The sequence below is a fragment of the Colobus angolensis genome, unplaced genomic scaffold, assembly GCF_000951035.1.
Source record: "Colobus angolensis palliatus isolate OR3802 unplaced genomic scaffold, Cang.pa_1.0 Scaffold219, whole genome shotgun sequence".
NCBI classification, from domain to species: Eukaryota; Metazoa; Chordata; class Mammalia; order Primates; family Cercopithecidae; genus Colobus; species Colobus angolensis.
Genome location: NW_012115366.1, coordinates 3,502,932 through 3,523,820, shown reverse-complemented (window position 1 = coordinate 3,523,820; position 20,889 = coordinate 3,502,932). Strand labels below are relative to the sequence as shown.

Here is a 20,889-nt window from a genome sequence, read left to right as displayed (position 1 = left end):
CAGAAGCAGAAACAGCCACGGTCACAAGGGGGGGTGCCCCAAAGCCAGTGCTCCCTCTGCCAGCCCCGCTGCCCCACAGTCCTACCCCGTCCCACAGTTCCATCCTGTCCCCAGTTCCAGTCATCCCTGCGCCAGGCTGGCAGGCGGCACGTGACAGAGGCAGAGCCAAATCATGGCTCTCAGAGACCACGCGGAGAAAAGGCCCTGGTCTCACCACAGTTTAAGAGAAAACCAGCCTGGCAGATCAGGGGACCGAGGATTCCAGAAGTTTCAATTACATTTTTATTTTATTTTCGATAGTTTTGGGGGAATCAATTACCTTTGCAGATGGGTTTTGTTTAAAATCAAATCTTTATTCAAAAGATAGTCAAGGCTGATAACTTATGCAGTCTGTGACAAAGAGCAAGTCAAGGCAAGGAAAAAGCTCTCACAAAGAATGTAGCTCTGTTCTCTTAAATGTATAACTGTTTTCCTGGTGGAGCAAAATTTCTTGAAAGGGGCCCAGTTGCAACTTTAAGAAGTGTTTAGACAGCCTGCCTCCATGTTCAGCATTTAAATCGGCACAAGAGAATCGGCTGCCTGTGGGCTCTGCCTGAGCCTCAGCCCAGCCTGAAGTCTGAGACTCCAAGGAGGCCTGTGTGTATAAGCGACATACCCATGCCATCCCATGGTCACCCTCCTGGACATGCCCCCCTCACGGCAGCTCCCAGCTTAAGCAGCAGGCCAGCTGCAACCCATCATCCGAGGGTGGTTGCCCTTTGCCGCAGGAGGGCGGGAGGCCCACCCTGCCCACCCTGCCCTCCAGTGGCTTCAGGCATCTGGAATGGAGTGGTCCATGGTGTGGTGGAGCAGGACTGGAGACAACCTGGATACAGCAACAATGGTGGCCAAGTTGGCAGCTCCTTCTCTCCGCCCTCCAGCAACCTCCACCCCCTTCCGAGCCAGCGCATCCCATGTGGGCCTTCACTCCCAGTTCTAAGACTTTCGAATCACCAGAAGCCACAAGCTACCTTGGAGGGAGGGGAAGGGGAAGGGAGTATGGAGTTGGCGGGGTCTGTGCCCTGTGTCAGTGCTGAGAAAGTGGAGGTGGCTGAGCCAGGTGCACCCAGGAGGCAGGGAGGTGAGCGGGATGGCAGAGGAGGGGTGAGGAGGGTGCAGCCTTACTTTTTGACCATGTGCTCGTAGATCACAGTGGGGATGATGGTCAGGGTGACAACGTTCCCAGCTGTGGCCAGAATCTCCATGATCTTTTTGTCCTAAAGAGGAGGCAAGTAAGTGATCACCCTAAGGATTGGGGACCAGGGGCAACTCTACAGACCCTTCTGCGGAGGGCTTAGCATGGGCCACTGCTAGAGGACACCACAGATGCCTGACTGCAGGGCGGGGCTGCCTCAGACCCCGAGCCTGTCAGATGAGGGTCCCAGCAGACTCCCAGGTAAGGTCTTGCTTAAGTGAGAACATGGGTCTCCCACATGTGCCAGGCAGTCCAAACACTAACGCTGAAGAACCTAACATAGAAGAACCTCTGGCCCTTACTCAGAGCCTACTGACCTTTACTTTACACATGTATGTAATCTGGTTACATGTTTTCTTGACTGTTCCAAAATAAATGCGAGAAGATGTGCTAGACAAGACTAGCGATGGCCACAGGTGGAAATAAAGACAAATGATCTCAAGAAGTGTGTCTGGCTGGGACAAACCCGGTTCTGAAGAGCCTCACGACCCTATGGATTTCTGAATAACAATTTTCTAAAACATTCCTGCTACTGAACATGATCCACTATACAAAAAAATAAGTGCCATAGAGCAAGGAGGTGTCTGTGCAGCCAGCAATAGCTACTATTTATTAAGCACCTACTATGTGCCTGGCACTGTGCTCAGAGCTCTAGGTACACTGTCTTTTTTTTTTTTTGGAGACAGGGTCTCTCTCTGTTGCCCAGGCTGAAGCACAGTGGCATGATCATAGTTCACTGCAGCCTTGACCTCCCAGGCTCAAGTAGTCCTCCCACCTCAGCCTCCTGAGTAGCTGGGACTACAGGCGTGCACCACCACGCTTGGCTAATTTTTTAGCTTTTTTGTGGAAAGAGGGTTTCACATTGCCCAGGCTGGTCTCGAACTCCTGGACTTAAGTGATCCTCCTGCTTTGGCCTCCCAAAGCACCGGGATTACAGACGTGAGTCACCGCATCCAGTCCTATGAACACCATCTTACCTTAGGAAGAGGACGCTGAGGCTCAGGTGGGGTAAGCAAGCGGCCCATAGACCTGAGCCCTGCCACCACCCAGCAGTCCCTCCCCAGTGCGGCCACTGGCCTACCTTCAGCCCGATGACATTCTGCCCATCCACCTCACACACATAGTGGTTGGTGAGGAGCCCGTTGCGGGCCGCAGAACTCCCTTTGACCAGAGAGACAATCTTCCCCTTCTTGATCACGAAGCCGACATGGCCCATGCTGTCCTTGTGCATGGTGACAGTCCGCTGGAACGGCCTGGCAGAAGGGACAGTGAGCTGACCTGGGGACATGGCCGGGGTCAGATGGAGAGGCTGCCCAGGCCTGGCTACTCACCTGTCCCGAACCACCATGACAATCTTCTCGGTTGATGCCTTCCTCACTACCCGATGGGCTTTGCGCGAACTCCACCCAGCACAGTCACGCCCGTCAATCTGCAGGATCTGGTCCCCAAAGCGCAGTCCCACAAGGGATGCGGGGGTGTTGGCCTGGACCAACTGCACAAAGAGCCCCTGGGGGAGGCAGGGCCCCAGAGTCAGCGTCCCTGGCCCACCCTAGGCACAGATCCCTCTTCCAAGCTGTTGTTTTCCTCCTGATACTCCAGGAGCCTACAGGGTGCCAGGGGCACAGCTCTGCATGGCGGGCACCAAGGTTACCCCATTTACTTGGGAGGAAACACTCTAGGCCTCATAGTTATGAAGGAGGTGAGTCAGAATTTCAACCCTGGCCTGAGGCTGCACCCCCAAACACTCTACTGGACCATTCACAAAGGCATGGGCTTCCCTGGCATCCGCTGTCTACACGTCTCCTGGAAGCTAGATGCCCTGGGCAGTGAAGGGCTGGTGGGGAAGGGAGGCTCCTCCAGTGGAGGGCACTGCACAACCCAGCACCAGCCTCGCCCAAGTCTCGGGGAGGAGGGACTAGGGGCAAGAGCCTGGCCAGTGGGGTTAGGAGGCTCGCTCTGCACCTTCCTTACTGCGGACGGGGCCTCTGAGCTCTGAGGCCCGGCGGGAGAAGGCGTGCAGCTCGAGCTCCTCTTCCCACCCAGCCCCCGCGCCATACCTGGTCGACTGTCCGCAGCCTCAGCCCGGTCTTGCCGCGCTCGTCCTTGCACAGGTGAATCTCGCGCACCCCGGGCTTGATCTCTGCTCGCCGCACGCCCAGGCTGTACCCGGACACCGGTGCCACCATCTGGCCGGGCGCGGGGCCCGAGACCGCTGTCTGCAGACACCAGGGAGCAGGGGGTCAGCCCGGCCCGTGGGGACCCTGTGCCTCAGGAGACACTGGGGTAGGGGTAGGGATGGGGAAAGGAGGATGGAGCCGTCCCCGGGTCCCACCACATGCCCAGTCCACACCTCTCCCCTAGGGCCGAGAGGAGACGTGGCTCCATACGGCCACTAGGGGGCGTGAAAGTCCATGCCCCTAAAAAGGCGGGGAAACGGGGAGAGAAAGGGCAAGGATACAGGAAGAGGCCCTTCATTTTCCAAGGGAAATTGGCATCAGGAAAAGACTCCTTTAAAACTCACTTAAAATAGAAAAAGTCACAGTAAACAGTGAGCAACAGGGGATAAAAGGACTGGATTTTTGTCTTGAAAAAAATGTGAAAATATAAAAATTAATGATGCACAAAAAGGCAAGGAACTTCACACTCCCAACACTGTTAAAGATGGTACTGGAAGATCTAGCCAGCACCGCAGGCAAGAAAAGAGGGGGAGTCACACATATTAGAAGAGAGGAAATAAAATGGTCCCTATTTATAGATGTCATGATGGTCTACTAGAGAATCCCAAAGAATCTACAAATACACTCCTAGATCAAATAAAAGAGTTTAGCAAGGTCCTGGGATACAAAATTAACCTATAAGATTCAATTATACTTCTGTATACTAACAACGAACACATGTAAACTGAAATTTTAAATACAACACCAGGCTGGACGTGGTGCCTCATGCCTGTAGTCCCAGCACTTTGGGAGGTCAAGGCAGGTGGATCACTTGAGCTCAGGAGTTCAAGACCAGCCTGGGCAACTGGTGAAACCTCCTCTCTACTAAAAATACTCTACTAAAAATTAGCTGGGCTGGTGGCAAACACCTGTAGTCCCTGCTACTCAGGTGGCTGAGGCAGGAGAATTACATGAACCCAGGAGGTGGAGGTTGCAGTGAGCCAAGACTGAACCACTGCTCAGTCCAGCCTAGGTGACAGAGTAAGACTCCATCTCAAAAAAAGAAAAGAAAAGAAAAGAAAGAAAGTAAGAAAGAAAAGAAAGGGAAAAGAAAAAGAATACAATACAATACCACTTACAATCACTCAAAAAAAAAAAAAAAAAGGAAAAAAAAAAAAAGGCCAAGCTCAGTGGCTCACTCCTATAATCTCAGCATTTTGGGAGACCAAGACCAGAGGATCACTTGAGACCAGGAGTTCAAGACCAGCCTGGGCAACAAAGCAAGACCCCCATCTCCATTAAAAACAAAAACAAAACAAAACTTAAAGAAAAAAAAAAGAAATACGTGTAAATCTAACAAAACACATACAGAAATTGTATGCTGAAAATGACAAAATACTGATAAAAGATATCAAAGAAGACCTAAATAAATGGAAGATTCTCTGTATTCATGGGTTGAAAGAATTAGTAAAGCTGTCAATTGTCGCCAAATTGATACACAGATATGACACCATTTCTATCAAAATCTCTACAAGATGTTTTGCAGATCCAGGCAAGGTTAATCTAAACTTTATATGAAAAGACAAAGGAATTTAGAATAGCTAAAACAATGCTGACAAAAAGAATAGCGAGCAGAATCACTACCAAATTTCAAGACTTATTATATAGCTACGGTAATCAAGACAGTGTGGTATTGGTGAAGGGATAGACAAGTATCAGTGGAACAAAGTAGAAAATCCAGAAATAGCCTCAAATGAGTAAAGTCAACTGCTTTTTGCAAGAGTGCTTTCAACAAATGGTGTTGGCTGGGGCGCAGTGGTTCATGCCTGTAATCTTAGCAATTTGGGAGGCCAGTGCGGGGAGATCAGCTGAAGTTAGGAGTTCAAGACCAGCCTTTGGCAACAGGGTGAAACCTCATCTCTACAAAAAATACAAAAATTAGCCGGGTGTGCTGGAAAGTGCCTGTGGTCCCAGATACTCAGGAGGCTGAGATGGGAGGATTGCTTGAGCCCGGCAGGCAGAAGTTGCAGTGAGCCAAGATCATGTCACTGCACTTCAGCCTGCAGAGTGCAGGGTGACAGAGTGAGACCCCATCTCAAAACAAACAAACAAACAAAACAACAAAAAAAAGCAAATGGTGCAACCATGGCAAAAATATGAACTTTGACTGAAACCTAACTCCTTACAAAAAAATTAACTCAAATTCAATCATAAATTTAAATGCAAAACATAAAACTATAACAATTTTAGAAGAACATGAAGGAGAAAATCTTTTTGACTTAGGGCTTGGTAAGTATTTCTTTACAAAGCACAAACCACAAAAGAAAAAAAAAATCAATAAACTGGACCTCATCAAAATTCAGAACTTTTAAGCTACAGACTGAGAGAAAATACAAACCACTTATCTGACAAAGGACTTTAGAATATATAAAGAACTTCCAAAACACTACAAACAAGCCCCAGCTTGGCCAACATAGCAAGACCTTGTCTCCACAAAAAATAAGAGTAACAATAATAAAAAAAATTAACTGGGCATGGTAGTGTGCACCTGTGGTCCCAGCTACTCAGGAGGCTAAGGTGGGTGGATCACCTGAACCTGGGAGGTAGAGGCTGTAGTGACCTGTCATTGCACCACTGCACTGTAGCCTAGACAATAGAGCGAGACCCTGTCTTAAAAAACAAGAAGAAAACAAGCCAATTAGAAAATGAGTAAAATACATGAGAAACATTTTACCAAAAAGAATATACAGATGGTAATAAGCACATGAAAAGATGGTCCACATCATCAGGTGTCAGGGAAATGCAAATTAAGACCATGATGAGCCATCACTATACCTATCATAATGGTTAAAATATAAAATAGTAATAACACCAAATTCTGGTGAAGACATGAAGAAACTGGAGCACTCATGTATTGTTCACAGCAAAGTAAAACAGTACAGCCACTCCAGGAAATAGTTTGGCAGTTTCTTTTTGAGACAAGTCTCACTCTGTTGCCCAGGCTGGAGTGCAGTGGTGTGATCTTGGCTCACTGCAGCTTCCACCTCTTGGGCTCAAGCATTCCTGCCTTGGCCTCCTGAGTAGCTGGGACTACAGGCACAAGACACCATACCCGGCTAATGTTTGTATTTTTTGTAGAGACAGGATTTCACCATGCTGCCCAGGTTGGTCTCGAACTTCTGGGCTCAAGTGATCCGCCTGTCTCAGCCTCCCAAAGTACTGGGATTACAGGCATGTGCCACCAACCTGGTGGCAGTTTCTTTAAAAAATCTAAACATACATTTGTCATACAGCCTAGCAATTGCACTTTGGGCATTTATCGTACAGAAATGAAAATGTATGTCTATACAAAAACCTGCATACGAATAACTTTGTTTATAACCACCAAAAACTGGGAACAACTTAACCATTCTTCAACAGGTTCAACAAACTGTGGTACATTCACATCATGGAATACCACTCAGCAGTAAAAAGGAATGAACTATTATTGACACACACAACAGCCTGGATGGATCTAGAGGGTATTGTGCTGAGTGAAAAAAGCCAACCTCAAATGGTCAAGATACTGTACGATTCCACTTATGTAACATTCTGAAATGACAAAACTACAGAGATGAAAAACAGAGGGCTGGCTGCTAGGGTTAGGGAGGGTGGCGAGGGGGCAGGCATGACTATACAGAAGCAGCCTGGGAGGGAGGTGGTTGTGGTGATGAACTAGTTCTATATGGATTGCGGTGCTGGTTACATGAGTCTACACACTGATGAAATGACACAGCACTAGAGACACATGGTTCCCGCACAAGATTCCTGGTTTTAATAGTGTGCTACAGCTGTGGAAAACGTAACCGCTAAGGAAACTGGGTGAAGGGTACTAACAACTTCTCTGTACTCACTTTGCATCTTCCTGGGAATCTACTGTTTAACAATAAAAAGTTAAAAGCCATACACAATTTTAAATTATAAAAATATGTTCATCTTATATTTTTATCAAAATTAAGGTTGAAGGCATTTATGTCCTAATTATAGGAGCAAAGAGTGATGACAGTGGGGCTGCCTACAGAAGGACCTTCTTTGCTTCATGTCTGCCTTTCACAGCACGACCATGAAGCGGACCATTGTGGAGAAACACCCCAGGGTGCCATCAGTTCTTCTCAGGGTCCCACACGGCCTCATCCTTGTGGATTTTCTCCTGTCAGATCCTCATTTTGGCAATGGCTTTGTATGCGTCTGTGACAGTTCTCCATCGTCATGTCCATTAACTTCATGAAATTCCCCAGCCTTAGCAAGCTTTGCAGTTCATACTTTCAGGTTCATCGACTCAGGATGAACCTGGCAGGAAGACTGACAGGTGGGATGCAGGGATGTTAGAGCTAACTGGTAAGGGGCTTAGGTGGGGACTGATTCTACAGGTGAATATGTTTTCAGTAGCAAATATTTCTGTGATGGTGTCTTTTGTCCCCGAAGCCATGGGAAGCAGGAATTGAGCCTTGTTGTTTAATTTGGGGACCAGAGCTGGGTGACAATCTCCTGCCCTCTCGGCTCTGCTTATCCATGCAGGCCGCCCTACTTTTGATGCCCCCGGGTTCACACTGGGTTTAACAGCCTCCCTTCTCATCCAGCTCAGGCCCACGGTCAAACAGCAAGCCCTGGTTCCCCAGCTCCAAGGCTTGTGGGAAGATCTGAAACCATGAAAGCCCCATAGTGCTTTTCATGAAGCCTCAAAATGAACGGTGCCATCAAGAAACAGAGCCACCAGAGTGCTGGGGAGAGGGGAGGTCCAAGCACAGAGAGAAAGAAGGTCTGTTGAAATGGCAAGACCAGGAAAGAGGGAGGATTGGGAGGTTCTGTGCCCACAGCAGGCAGAAGCCAAATACATACACTGTCACCCTCCGGAATCTGAAGCAAGCTCTGCTGGATTTCTTGGCTGGAGAGGGAAAGACCCATATAATTTTCCAATTCTGCCAAGTTTGGGTACAAAACTGATGGGGAAAAAAGGAAGAATAAATGTGTCATTCGAGGGCATGTGCTTCCCCATACCTGCCTGGCTCCCTTGTGCCTGCTCATTTTTATTAAGCAATGGAGCCTGAGAATGGTGTTTATTTCCAAGACTGTGGGGTATCCCCAGGAACACTCACTGGTGAACGCTCCTCAGAGGGCCCAGGTGCAGGGTGGCACACTGAGTCCTCATGCACCACTTTGCTATTCAACTCCACTGACTTTATTTGACACCCAGAAACCTCTGCAACCCTCACTGAATGGTTCCCACCAGGACTGGCACGGTCCTCATCCCTTCTTATAAGGATTTGTGTCCTTATAAGAAGAGACAATAGAGGGCTCATGCATGCGCTCTCATGCTGTAGCTCTCTCATGTTCGCGTTTTCTCGCTCTCTCTCTCAAGCAAGTGCACGGAGGAAAGGCCATGTAAGGACTCAGTCAGAAGGTGGCCATCTGCAAGCCAGGAAGGGAGCCCTCGCCGAAACTGAATTGGCCAGAACCTTGATCTTGGGCTTCCAGCCTCCAGAACTGTGGGAATATACATTTCTGCTGTTGAAGCCATCCAGCCTTTGGTATTCTGTTATGGAAGCCTGAGCTGAATAAGGCAAGTGGGGTTCTGGTTCCTTCTCTCTTTGAGCCGCTATCTGCCGTCCACTTCTCCTCCACCTGCCCCCAACCCAGACCAGCCACAGTTCCAGCAAGGAAGTCTGACAAGTGTGGTATTTCATTCCTGGGGTCACACAAGATTGGGTCACCAGAACGGTGCTGACATGCTGATTTATGGTGACTCGAATCATTTATATAAACAGAGGCCCCACAAATGATATCACATTCTCAAGGCAGCCTTGCTGGGGGCATCAGAGAAGCCACAGCTTTCCTAACTCTGAGCTGGGTTCGGAAGGATAAACAGGGGTTCACCAGGCAGTCAAGGAGGGAGGGGAATAGCATGGGCACAGGCCCTGGGAGGTGAGGTGACTCAGCCCAGGTCAACCAGGCAGTAAGAGGTGGGTGGCAACTGGGAGCCTGGTCCTCTCCTCCCTCCATGTTGAGTGCTTAACCCTGGAGCCTCCCATACCTTTGGCATTGCCAAGCTTCCCTGATGACCTCTTCCCTGAAAGGATTGGGCACCCAGAAGCCCCCCACCCCAGCTCACCTACCTGGTGGTGGGGAAATGGCTGCCGCCTGGACTGGCAGGGCTGGCATCTTGGGTGAGGCTCTGGCCTGGGCCTGGGGAGGAGCAGGGAGCACTGGTCAGCTGTGGCCAGGACCCCAGGAACCCCAGAGCCTGGAGCTCCATGAGGCCAGGGTCTGGGCATCAGGTGTGTGAGTGGGCCTGGGGTGGGGGGGAAGTGTCCACCAACCCTCAGGGCTCAAGATCATGTAAACATGGCCACCACAGATGTGTCTTTTCCTGGGAGGAGGTTCTGGGGGACTGTGACCCACCTGATGTCACAACCCGTTTACTGCCTGCAACAGGCAGAACATCAAGACCCATCTCCCAATCAAGTTCTCCGCTGCAAAGTCCAAAATTCTCAAAACCCACTGGAACCACAGAGTGCTGGGATGGAGGAAGAGGGGGCTTCTGGGGGCTGAGCAGACCAGTGCCCACGCCCACGAGCCTCGTTTCCTCTGAAAGCCTGCCTGAGAGCATGGGGCCTGCCCATTCTGGAGGGAGGGAGAGCTGGGCCTGGGCAGGACAGAGCGGGCATGAGAGAGGCATGCATGCAGCTGCTTGGTCTTTTCCATTCTTGCTGTAACAGCACTGGCATTGCACCCTGGATGTCTTCTTTGCCCAGCAGGCCCCGCAGTAGAGACCTACATGACCTGAGGCCTAAGGGAATCTCCAAGTGGCCCCAATTCCCAGCACCTTCCAGGATAATCCCCAAGATCCCCTTCAGGGAGTCCAGATGAATGGAGTCTGGTGACCTACCTGAATGGCCTGGTCCACTTTTAGGTCTTCTAGAGATGGGTACAGGGATGCCATGGCTGATTCTTGGAACACCCTGCAGAGTGCAGAGGGTGGGGAAGGATAAGGATGCAGCTGATGCCACCTTGAGAGGAGGCACAGACATCTGCAACAGCAAGTGGGTTGGAACTTAATATTCAAACAGAAAGGCAGCAGGGCACTTAGAATCCCTCCCCGAACTCCACCCCAATCCCCTCTCGATATTCAAACTCTACTGTATTCCACCCATCTCCAGCCTCACTGTCAACTTTTAATCTTAGCCACAATGAAGTTAGACCAGTAGGAAATTTATAAAGACTCTCACACAAACTGTAGCAGAACTTAGACCCTCAACAGGGCACTGCTCCAGAGGGAGGAGGGAACGGGGAGTGGAGAGGCACCATGAGCACTTATTTACTAAACACCTTATCATTGTCTCGGGGAGATTCAGCAGGACCTCTCAGCAAGGTGCCCAGAGAAAGTGAAAGGAACGACCTCTCAAGAAATGTTTTATTCTCTTCCTGACGAAACGTGGGGAAGGAGCAGTCTGCCTTTCTGGGTTCCTTCCCTTTACCCACTAACCGTTGGCTCTGTCCCACCTCCAGGCTTCGCTGAGGCAGTCCACTTCAACTGGAGCCCCTACGCAACCTCCTTGTCACCCTCGGTTCCTGTGGGACATGACTTGCCTGGCTCCAGGCACTACGGTCACTGCCCCTACCATCCAGGACCCTGCCCTCCAGGACAGCACTGGGGCAGCCTCCTGCTTGAACTCACCACTTGTCCTGACTCCAGTTCTGAGGGGTCAAGGTGTGTCCTATTCACCCCACTGAACCCACATGTGATAGGTACACATAATAAAGGAATGCCTGCTGGTGGCACAGGAAACTGAGGGGCCTGTGCCAGGGTGATGTGACTCCAGGCTTCCCAGGACCAGATCCGCTGGGTACCTCCCTGAGTGACCACAGGTGCACCGAGGACATCCTCATCCATCACTGCTCCTTCTCCTCCCTCTGCACCTGCTGCCTTGACCCCCGTGTCATCCTTGGCCCCACCCCCACTATCCCTTCTTATCTGTCATCAAATCCCATCTCTCCTACATCCCATGTTGTGCAGGTCCCCATCATCTCCCTGACCCTCCCCAGGTGCCACGACACCCTCCAAACATGCTGCTGCCTCCCCTCCTGCCCTCCTGCTCCTCTCCAGGCAGCAGCTACCAGGCCCTTTGTGTACACACTTGGGATGTCATGCCCTGGCTGAAAGCCCCCCAGTGGCTCCCCTGCCTTGGGAATGTACTTTCCTTAAAGTGGCTCACAGGCCTTCACGATTCCACCAGAGATTGGAACTGGTGGGCCCAGGGCCGGATGGAAATATATTTTATTTGACCTTGTGGAGTACTGTCAACGTTCAGATTACCAGCTTAAACGCAAGGCTCAAGGTACCAGATTTAATAATCTAATTTCCCACTGCTCCTGAAAAACAGGAAGCTTTGGCAACCCTGGACTGTAGCAGAGTAGCTACAATTGAGTAGCAGCAGACTCCAGGGTGACCCAGTCCACCATCCTCTATTGGCTCTTACACCCAGACCATTGTACTCACTGGCGCCAAGTCCTGATAGATATTTGTTTGTAACCCTTGTCTACCTCTCCAGCTTCATTTCTTGCCTTATGTCCTTTCAGCTGCTACTTTCAGCTCCAGCCACAATGAGCTACTTTCACATCCTTGAATGTGATTCCCTCCTGTCTCTTTTGCATGTGTTACTCCTTCTATCTGGAATACCCCTCCTCTCCCTGCTCCTTGCTTGGCCAACTCCTAATAATTTTCAAGTCTCAGATCCGTGAGCTCCTCTTACAGGAAGCCTGCTTTGATTTGTTCTCCCCCTAGCCCCTGCTCCATGTCCTACTCCTGTTTAGTATTCATGAGTCCTGTGTTGCCTCTTTACTTGTCTGTCTACCTCCTTAGGAGTTCCAAGATGGCAGGAACAGGGGCTTCTCCTTTGCTGTGAAGCCTCTAACACCTAGCATGGAGGCTAGCTCAATAATATTGCCAAAAGCAACGCATTCTACCTGGGCTTCCACTTTTCTCCTTGTAAAGTAAAGCTCTAGTATCCTAAGAACACCCACCTTCCTGGATGAAACAAGGACCAGAAGTTCCAAATGTGCCTCTCACAGTCCTGTTTTGTTGTTGTTGTTATTATTATTATTATTATTATTTTGAGACAAGGTCTCACTCTGTTGCCAAAGCTGGAGTACAGTGGCGCGATCTTGGCTCACTGCAATCTCCAACTCCCGGGCTGAAGCCATCCTCCCACCTCAGCTTCCCAAGTAGCTGGGATATAGGTGCATGCCACCGCACCTGGTTAATTTTTGTATTTTTTGTAGAGACAGGGTTTCAGCATGTTGCCCAGGCTGGTCTTGAACTCCTGGGCTCAAGCAATCTGCCTACCTTGGTCTCCCCAAGTGTTGGGATTACAGGCGTGAGCCACTATGCCCGGCCTTTTGTTTTTAAAATCTGAATTAGTGCCAATATTTAAAAATCTGGAAATACAAAATTCATCACTTCTGACTTGTATTGAAAAAAATATAAACATTTGGCAAGGCAACAGCTGGAATAGTGCATGGCAACACTCTGCCGGGCTGAGTCACAGCCTACCTCATAGATGGGGCTGTACGTGCCTTCCTGTTTCCCCAAGTACCCACCAGCCCTTCACTGATTTATGTTGCCTGCTTGGTTCCTGGAGGCAGCCAGTTCCAGACCCTTGCTCTAGCCTGGCCTTTGGTGTAGAAATGACCATCCCAACAGGACAGGAATTTCCTAGGAGGAGAGGGAGTCGCTCTGACTTCCTTTAGACCACCTGGGGGAAGAGACCCCTTTGCTTATGGCCTTCCCCACTGTGTACACACGCTGAGGTTTTTAATCTTGGGACAGTCCTCAGCAGCTATCATCTGCCAAAACATGACCTGCCACCAGGACCATGCATGAACAGGAGATGTGAAAACAAGTGGCCACTCCTGCCTGATTTTCCTGACATTTAAGCAGTAGAGCACTTATATTTTTGTCAGCTGTCCCCTGGGAGAGCAGGGAGTCGGAGATCCATTTCCTGGAAATCACTCCCGGGCCAGATCACATAACGCTTTTTCTGTGTCTGAGACCCTTTCACCACTGCCACCTTCTGTAGGTCCATCTCAGTGCTGGGATGCGGGGAAGTGAGAAAACAGGTACAGTCGTTCCTTGGGCTAGGTTCTAGGACAATGCCCCTCACCCCCCACCCGTCGGATACCAACATCCACAGATGCTTACGTCCCTTACATAAAGTGGCATAATATTTGCATATAACTTATGCACATTCTTCCGTATACTTTAAATCATCTCTAGATTACTTACAATACCTAATACAATGTAAATGCTAAGCAAAGTTATACTTTATTTTTATTTGAATTTTTTGTTGTATTTTTTTAAATTTTTATTTTGAAATATTTTCTGTCCACAGTTGGTTGAATCCATGGATGCAAAACCTGGGGATACAGAAGGCATACTGTATCCCCTGCCTTGTAGCAGCTCACAATATAGTGGGGAACGGTTCCCTGATGGTGAACATGCTGTGTTTCATTCAATCATTCAAAACATTTGAGTGTCCACTGTGTGCCAGGAATGCTGGTCCCTCTGCTTTGCACATCATCCTCCTTGGTGTGATGCTCCTTCAAGTCTCAGTTCAGATGCTACTTCTCTGCTTGGCTTTTCCAGGCTGCATGATACCCAGCCGCCTGGCTGGGTCTTCCCATGTATTCCACTCCTGACCTGTACTGCCCCTGTTACCAAACTATTTATTATATTAGGTGATTAATATCTGGGTATTTTCTTACACTGGACCTCACTCATAAGGGCAGAAGCTCTGTCCCGTTCACACACGATCCTTCCCCACCACGATACTGCCCAGCACACACATGCTAGCAAAAATTATTTGACTGAATAAATCAGTGGTTTTCCAAGGAACGGATTGGAAATTTGTGTGGGTATTTTTGACTGTCACAAGGCTGAGGGGACAGTCATATTCCTGGGGGGGGCGGGCAGGGATATGAAATTCCTGTAATGGATGGGACAGTCCATTACAGTTACCATAATAAATGGTCCTGTACCGCACAACTTTCAGATATCTTGCCAAACCTTCAAGTAAGCCAAAACTCTGTTATAATTGGTTGTATATACAATCACAATGAATTTTTCCCTAGTTTTAATACACACTAGATTGTCTGGAAATGCATACACTAGGTTGATTGTGGGGAGTTACACTTTGCTCACCATTCTGGAAAATCACTGCCCACCCTGCTCACCACGGGTGAGTCACCCGAACAGCATGCCCACGTCTGTGCGCATGAGTAGCTGTCACAGTGACTCCACGCTTCTATATAAATATATTTAGCCTTTGACTCAAGATATCAGATATAAACTGTTGGCAAAATTCAGCTGAATGTTGTCTTCACTAGTAAATCTAAGCTGACGCCTAAGTCAGGTACAAGCACGATTGGGTGTAAGCCAGCCTCAGCTTTTACAAAGTGAAATGCATATTCTTTTATTAGAAATTACTTTCATTTCCCTGCCTTCTTTATAAAGAAAGGGCATCATATTGATTTTTTTACACGGGGGAACCATCACCTGGGCTGCAGCCCCAGGACGAACCTGTCCCTTCCCTCGGCCTCAATTTCCTGCTTTGGGAAGTAGGAGCCACGAGGCACAACATCCACTGCGCCACAGGAGAGAGGTCCAACGCAACGGTCTCTAGGACCTGCCTCCACCCCAGCCTCAGTTTCCCATCTGTCACATCGTTCCATGATCCCGAAACGATTACAACTCCCTTCGCAGCCCCAAACCAACCGGAAGCGACATCTTCCGGTTGCTACAGGTTACGGCGGTTGCTATGGGCTACGGCGCCTGCACAGAAACCCCATCCAGTGACGCCACAGCTTCTGGAGCGCATGCGTCTCGCCCACCGTGGCCCGGGGTGACTCCCACGATCCCTGGCGGCTGCCGAGTGGAAAATGGCGGCCTCCTTGCCGCTTGGGTTACTACAGTCCAGCCAGTCTCGTGCTTTCTCCGGGCGCCTGTAGCTGGCGCCGGCATCCACAAAAACAGATCAGGTAAAGCAGCAGAGTAAGGGATAGGAAGGCTCGGTCGGGCTCCGCGGCTCCTCTTTACCGGATTGGAGGCTGCGCGGGTGAAATCGAGCTTTAAACTCCCCTGGCCTCTGAACACCATTTGTATCCTCCGAAGGAGAAGGACTTACAAGATTCTGTACTTAAGGCAGCTGTGGAAAGGGAGGAGAACCAGGTCGGCCCGCGCGCTCCCGGCTGCTTTTGCTCTCCCTTTGGCTTCGGAAGCGTCAAGTCCCAAAGTATTTCCTACCGATTGTGACGTCACCCTTCTTCCCACCCTTTCTCACCCATTTCTTGTCTGGTCGTGACTTCTGACCCAGTGTTGTGCAAAAAATGCCCCGCCCCACCCTACGCAGATTCACCTCGGGTCCCACCCACCAGTGACTGACTGATTGGGCTTCTGCTACCTAGGAAAGGGTTCTTGACTTGGCTGGGCAAATCAGTTCCCACAGCAAAATCAGACCGAAAGCCTGTTGTGAGGGGCTCAGGCAGTTGGATCTGGCGTATGGGAGGAAGGCTAGGGCAATCAGGAAAGTCTCCTGGAGGAAGGAAGAAGACCCTGACTGGGCCGTGTAGGATGGATGTTCAAGTGGGAAAAGAGGGTGCTGTTCCAGGGACAGGGAGGCCCAGGCCTGAGAGTCCAGTTGCCTTGTGGATCCCGTTTACCTCGCAGGTTATCCAAACTGGACTCACAATTTTCCCCAGCTGTGCCGCGCCTCCACAGCAGTCCCACTAAATCCACCCATGGGCTATGTCAGAAATCTGGGAGTTATCCTCACCTCCCTTTCCCTTCTGAAGCCATCCCTAATTCTTGCACTCAAATTTCTGTGACCTGACTTCTGGTAATGTTTCTGTTGTTACCACGTCATCTCTCCACACTCATCATGAAATTCATTTATTCCAAACTACTTTAGGTTGAGTCCTAAAACTCAGCCTGCTAGTTCATGCCTCCATGCTTTTGCAGGTGCTGTTCCCTCTGTCTTAAGTGTCATTCATGCCTTCTCTCTTTTCCTTGTTGTGAACTCTTCTTCCTCCAGTTCAAAGCTTTCCACCACATGTATCCATGGAGATTGGCAAACCTCCCTTCTCTAGACTACAGCATTTCTTCTATTTGCCTCTTCATCATTCATTCCACAAGTGTTTATTAATCACCTACTGTGAGCAAGGCCTTCTGCATTTCCTGGGTTGAATTTCTACTGTGCTGTGTTTGTTTGCTCATCTCCCTCACTGGTCAGGAAATGTCACTCATTTGTTAACCCCCCAGTGCTGAGCACAGTGCCTGGCACACAATAGGCGTCCCATTACTACTTCTGAAAGGAGTGGAAAAGCAGACACAGAGAGAAGAGAAAGCCTGATATCCTAAATATACAGTCTTTCTTCCCTGCCTGTCTGTGTTTGCAGGCAGTAAGTAAAAAGTCTTTCGAAGAATAACCTGGGCCTGGAAAGGGAGAGAATCTTCAACCCTAACGAGTTAGGTTGAAAGGTTGCTTGGCTCCTATAATCTGACAATGGAAGTTTGCTCAGTTCTGTGCTGATGGCTTCCCACAAGTAATTGGCTCCTCTGAAAGGAAAAGAACCCACCTAACCCCTCTCTCCCAGAGTAATTTTCCTCTCCCACAGCCCTTTCCAGATTTCCATCCCTGAGCTTCTGTACTTTTTGATATTATAAGCAATAACAACACCCACAGCAAACCAGTAGTTGGGCTTCGGAGATCAGCAGGGCTGACAAGGGGACTTCAGCCCCCATCTTTGAACTTAGAGTGAGAACACTCTGGAACACTTTGTTCCAAAGAGCTGAAGTGATGAGACTCCCACTCGTTCCTGTGGACAGCTCATCCATCCTTTACAAGACAGTGTGCGGGAGGGAAGCGTGGGTTAGAGTGTCAGAGGAATAGCTCCTGGAAGGCCAAATTAGCCCAGGGATATGGTGAGTCGGAATAGAAGAAGCTGTTGCTAGGCCACCAGCATGTCCCCGCTCCTCCTCTCGGGGCTGCACTGCCTGCTGGAGAAAAGGTGCGACTTCCTCATGAACCCAGGCCCAGGCAGGGCAGGGTTCAAACTGACTGCTTCTGACTTGTGAGAGCACAGCATAGTCAAATCCCTTTTGAATGTCATTTCTTCCTTTGTAATCTGTATAACAATAGTTGCATCACAGTTATCTGGAGACTGAAAGATTTTTAAAAAGAGATAAGGTGTATATGGAAAGCATTTAGCACACTACCTAGCACATAATAGGCATTCAGTAAAAGTTAACTGTTTATTCATTGTTTCAACACTTACTTATTGAGGACCTACTAAGTCTGAGTACTGTTCTAGGTATCAGCAGTGAAGGAAAGAAGAATTGGTCCCCAAATGTACTTTCTTTGGGGGAGGAGCTGGATAAATAGGCTCTGTGATTTTGTGTGCTGTGTTAGATGGTGGGAGGCACTGGAGAGAAACAGCAGGATGGAGGGTCATGTCAGGAGGTTCAGAAACCTTGCTGGCGGGGTGGGGTGACATTTGAGGAAAGGCCTGACAGAGTGGGTACGGCCATTGCAGAGGCTCTTAGGTGGGAGTTGGTGTTGCGTTTAGAGAGCATCTAACCAGTGAGAAGCCGGTTGCGCAGAGAGGGAGTAAGGAGGAATAGTGGGGAGGAGGCTGGAGAAGTGACAGGGGCCAGATCCTGGAGGGCCTGGAGGCCATGGTGAGGACTTTGGCATTTACTGTAGTGAGATGGGAGCCACTGGAGGATTTGGAGCAGCAGAGTGCCAAGGTCCAACGGTTATTTTGACAGGCCTCCTCTGGCTGATGTTTGGAGGATGGGCTTACAGGGCAGGAGTGGGAGCAGGAACCCAGGTGGGAAGTGATGGTGGTGGAATTGTCATGAGCTTGGGCCAGTGTTTGTCGAAGCTGCCTGTCCAGTGCCTGCCCAGCCCGCAGGCTTGTTTTCTGCCCCATTTTCTGAGACCCTGCCGAGGAGGGCATGCACTGACTCCTGTGTCCAGTATGTCATTCCATTCTCCTGACTTTGTGGGCTATTTTCAGTCTCCAGATGAAGAAGCCAGTTCTTAGAAAGGTGAAGCCCCTGGCGCAGTTCCCCAGCAGGTGTTTCAGTGCTGTAGCAGGAAGGTTTTTGATAGAAACAGCTTCAGGCCAGAGAATGAGGCCTGGGCTGTGGATTCCTTGGGAGAAATGGCCTTTTTGCCTGCCTGCAGCCTCTGGTTTCGGCTGGAATTGGCCTTTCAAGGAGCAAAGTGTGGGTCTCATCTCCTTGAGCACAGTCATGGGCAGTCAGAAGGCACCGGGGGCCCTCATGATGTCTGGGTGAAGAAAATCACTCAGCCATCAATCAAACCTGGCCCAGGGCTAGGATCAGAAGAAGAAACCCCACTTTCACACTCAACTCCTGGAGTGAAGCACTTCAATATGAAGCTGCCTGGGGAGTCCCAGAAGGGAAGGGGCAGGGAGGGAAGGAGACAGGGTGAGGGCAGGTCTCACTCATCCCAGTCCCAGCCAGGATCAGGTCAGGGCCCCCAGCGCTTACCTGCAGGCCAGGTGCTGCTCCACGACCTTCTCCAGCCACTGCCGCTGCTGAATCTGTTTCCCTCCCTGGAAGACAGCCCTGTCTCAGCTGGCTTCCTGCTCTGGGAAGGGTGGTGCCCATCCCCTGTTCAGCTGACTCACCTTGGACTGGGATGGGCACAGGTGAGGACTGTGGCTGGGTAAACAAGGCAGGTTGCCAGCCCAGAGGCACAGAGATACTACCCCGGGCACTTTAAAGGCATTATCTCAATGGCTTCTCATGCCTTCCCTGCAGAGTTGGTGCGACTCACACCATTCCTCCAGGTGGGGAAACTGAGGCACAGAGGCAAAGTTTCTCTCTCAAGTTAGCTGGAAACTGGGCCAAGGCCATGTCTTCTCTTCTATGGGACATGCTGTTTCAGAAAGCTGAGGTGTGGGGCATACCTCAGGGTAAGCTACGTGGCCCTGAAGCTGAGGTAACGTGGGTGATGGATCCACCTTAGGTCAGGTCTCCAGAGCCAAAGCAAAGTGGAAAATAGAGACCCTAATTGAACCAAGCAACTCCTCCCCCACCTCACTTCATTCAGTCATGACCTGAAAGGGCCTTTCGAGATGAGGGAGGAGGAAGCAGGCCCTTCTGGGTGAGGGGCTTGCCTGTGGTCCCAGCATGTCAGCATGGAGCCCAGGTGCCCTAACTCCCACCTATTTAATACATACAGGGACTCTCTTTCTATTCCCTGGTTGGATAGTTGCCACCGATCACTGACTTCAGCCACCTAGAAATACCTTTCTTTGGGCACACCCTTGCTCGAACTCTTCAGTGGCTCCCTCCTGCTTCAGGGTCTGGACTAAATTCCCAGGGCTGACATGGAGACCTCCACAGCCCACTCCCTTTATTACCTCCTCAGCACTCCCTCAGCACCTCTGCCTCAGCTGGACTGGGAGCCCCACCATTGCTGCCCCACCGCACACCCACTTCCCACCCGCCCTGACTCCATACCTTTGCCTGTGCTGCTGCTGCCCCTAGAACACCTTCTCCTGCCCCCACCCACCTAGCCAAATCCACCACTGAGCTCCTCCAGGAAGCCTCCCGGATCACCCACATCCATGTGGCTTCTCCCACCTCTGACTCTGGATCAAAGTCTCCTGTTCCATTCTTTAATAATCATCATGTATTCGTGTGTACCTTAGGCTACTAGTTAGACCCTAAGTTCCTTGAGGGCAGGGCCAAGTTATTAGCTTTACACTGGTTACTCTTCTTTTGAGACAGCATTTCGCTCTGTCACCCAGGCCGTAGTGCTGTGATGCAGTCATGGTTCACTGCAGCCTTGACCTCCGAGGCTCAAGGGATCCTTCCACCTCAGCCTCCCTAGTAGCTGGGACCACAGGTGCACACTGCGACACCTGGCTAATTTTTTCATTTTCTGTAGAGACAGGGTTTCGCCATGTAGCCCAGACTGGTCTCAAACTCCTGAGCTCAAGTATTCTGCCTGCCTGAGCCTCCCAAAGTGCTGGGATTACAGGTGTGAGCCACCACGCCTAGCCAGTTACTCTTTTCAAAATAAGGAGTGGAACTGTGCTCTGACCAGACTGTATTTCTGCTTTGTTATATGTTTGTATGAACAAGTCTAAACTTTGGGTGGCCAGGAAACAGCACACACTCAGAAACTCCCAAATAGCACCCATGGCAGCCTGAGTAATCAACCACTATGTCCTTCCTGCTGGGCCCAGAGGCCTCTCTGGATCCTCTCATCATAATGCTGCAGGCAGCTACTGTCAACTAGAGTTGGCCCATGAGGTGAAGTCCCTACGCCATCGGGAATGGGTGCTCCCTAAAGGCAGGGGCTTGTCTTATCCCTAGGGCCTAGTACTATGCCTGGCATGTAGCAGGCTCACGGTAAATTATTTATT

General features: G+C 50.0%; 1 protein-coding gene across 2 annotated transcripts; it reads right to left on the bottom strand.

Annotated features, from left to right (window-relative positions):
• Positions 1-268: 268 nt before the first annotated feature.
• On the bottom strand, positions 269-19,149 carry SDCBP2 (syndecan binding protein (syntenin) 2). Of its 2 annotated transcripts, none has more exons than XM_011943394.1 (9): positions 19,001-19,149; positions 10,316-10,388; positions 9,543-9,612; positions 8,269-8,369; positions 3,292-3,450; positions 2,566-2,741; positions 2,316-2,487; positions 1,165-1,256; positions 269-865 (listed from the first exon to the last, which is right to left on the bottom strand). In XM_011943394.1, the coding sequence occupies exons 2-9, from the start codon at positions 10,367-10,369 to the stop codon at positions 811-813; spliced, it is 879 nt and encodes a 292-aa protein (XP_011798784.1). In that variant the 5' UTR covers positions 10,370-10,388; positions 19,001-19,149; the 3' UTR covers positions 269-810. The 2 variants fall into 2 exon arrangements, with proteins under 2 accessions (XP_011798784.1, XP_011798785.1); XM_011943395.1 differs by lacking the exon at positions 19,001-19,149 and adding an exon at positions 15,765-15,796.
• Between the last annotated feature and the right edge of the window lie 1,740 nt (positions 19,150-20,889).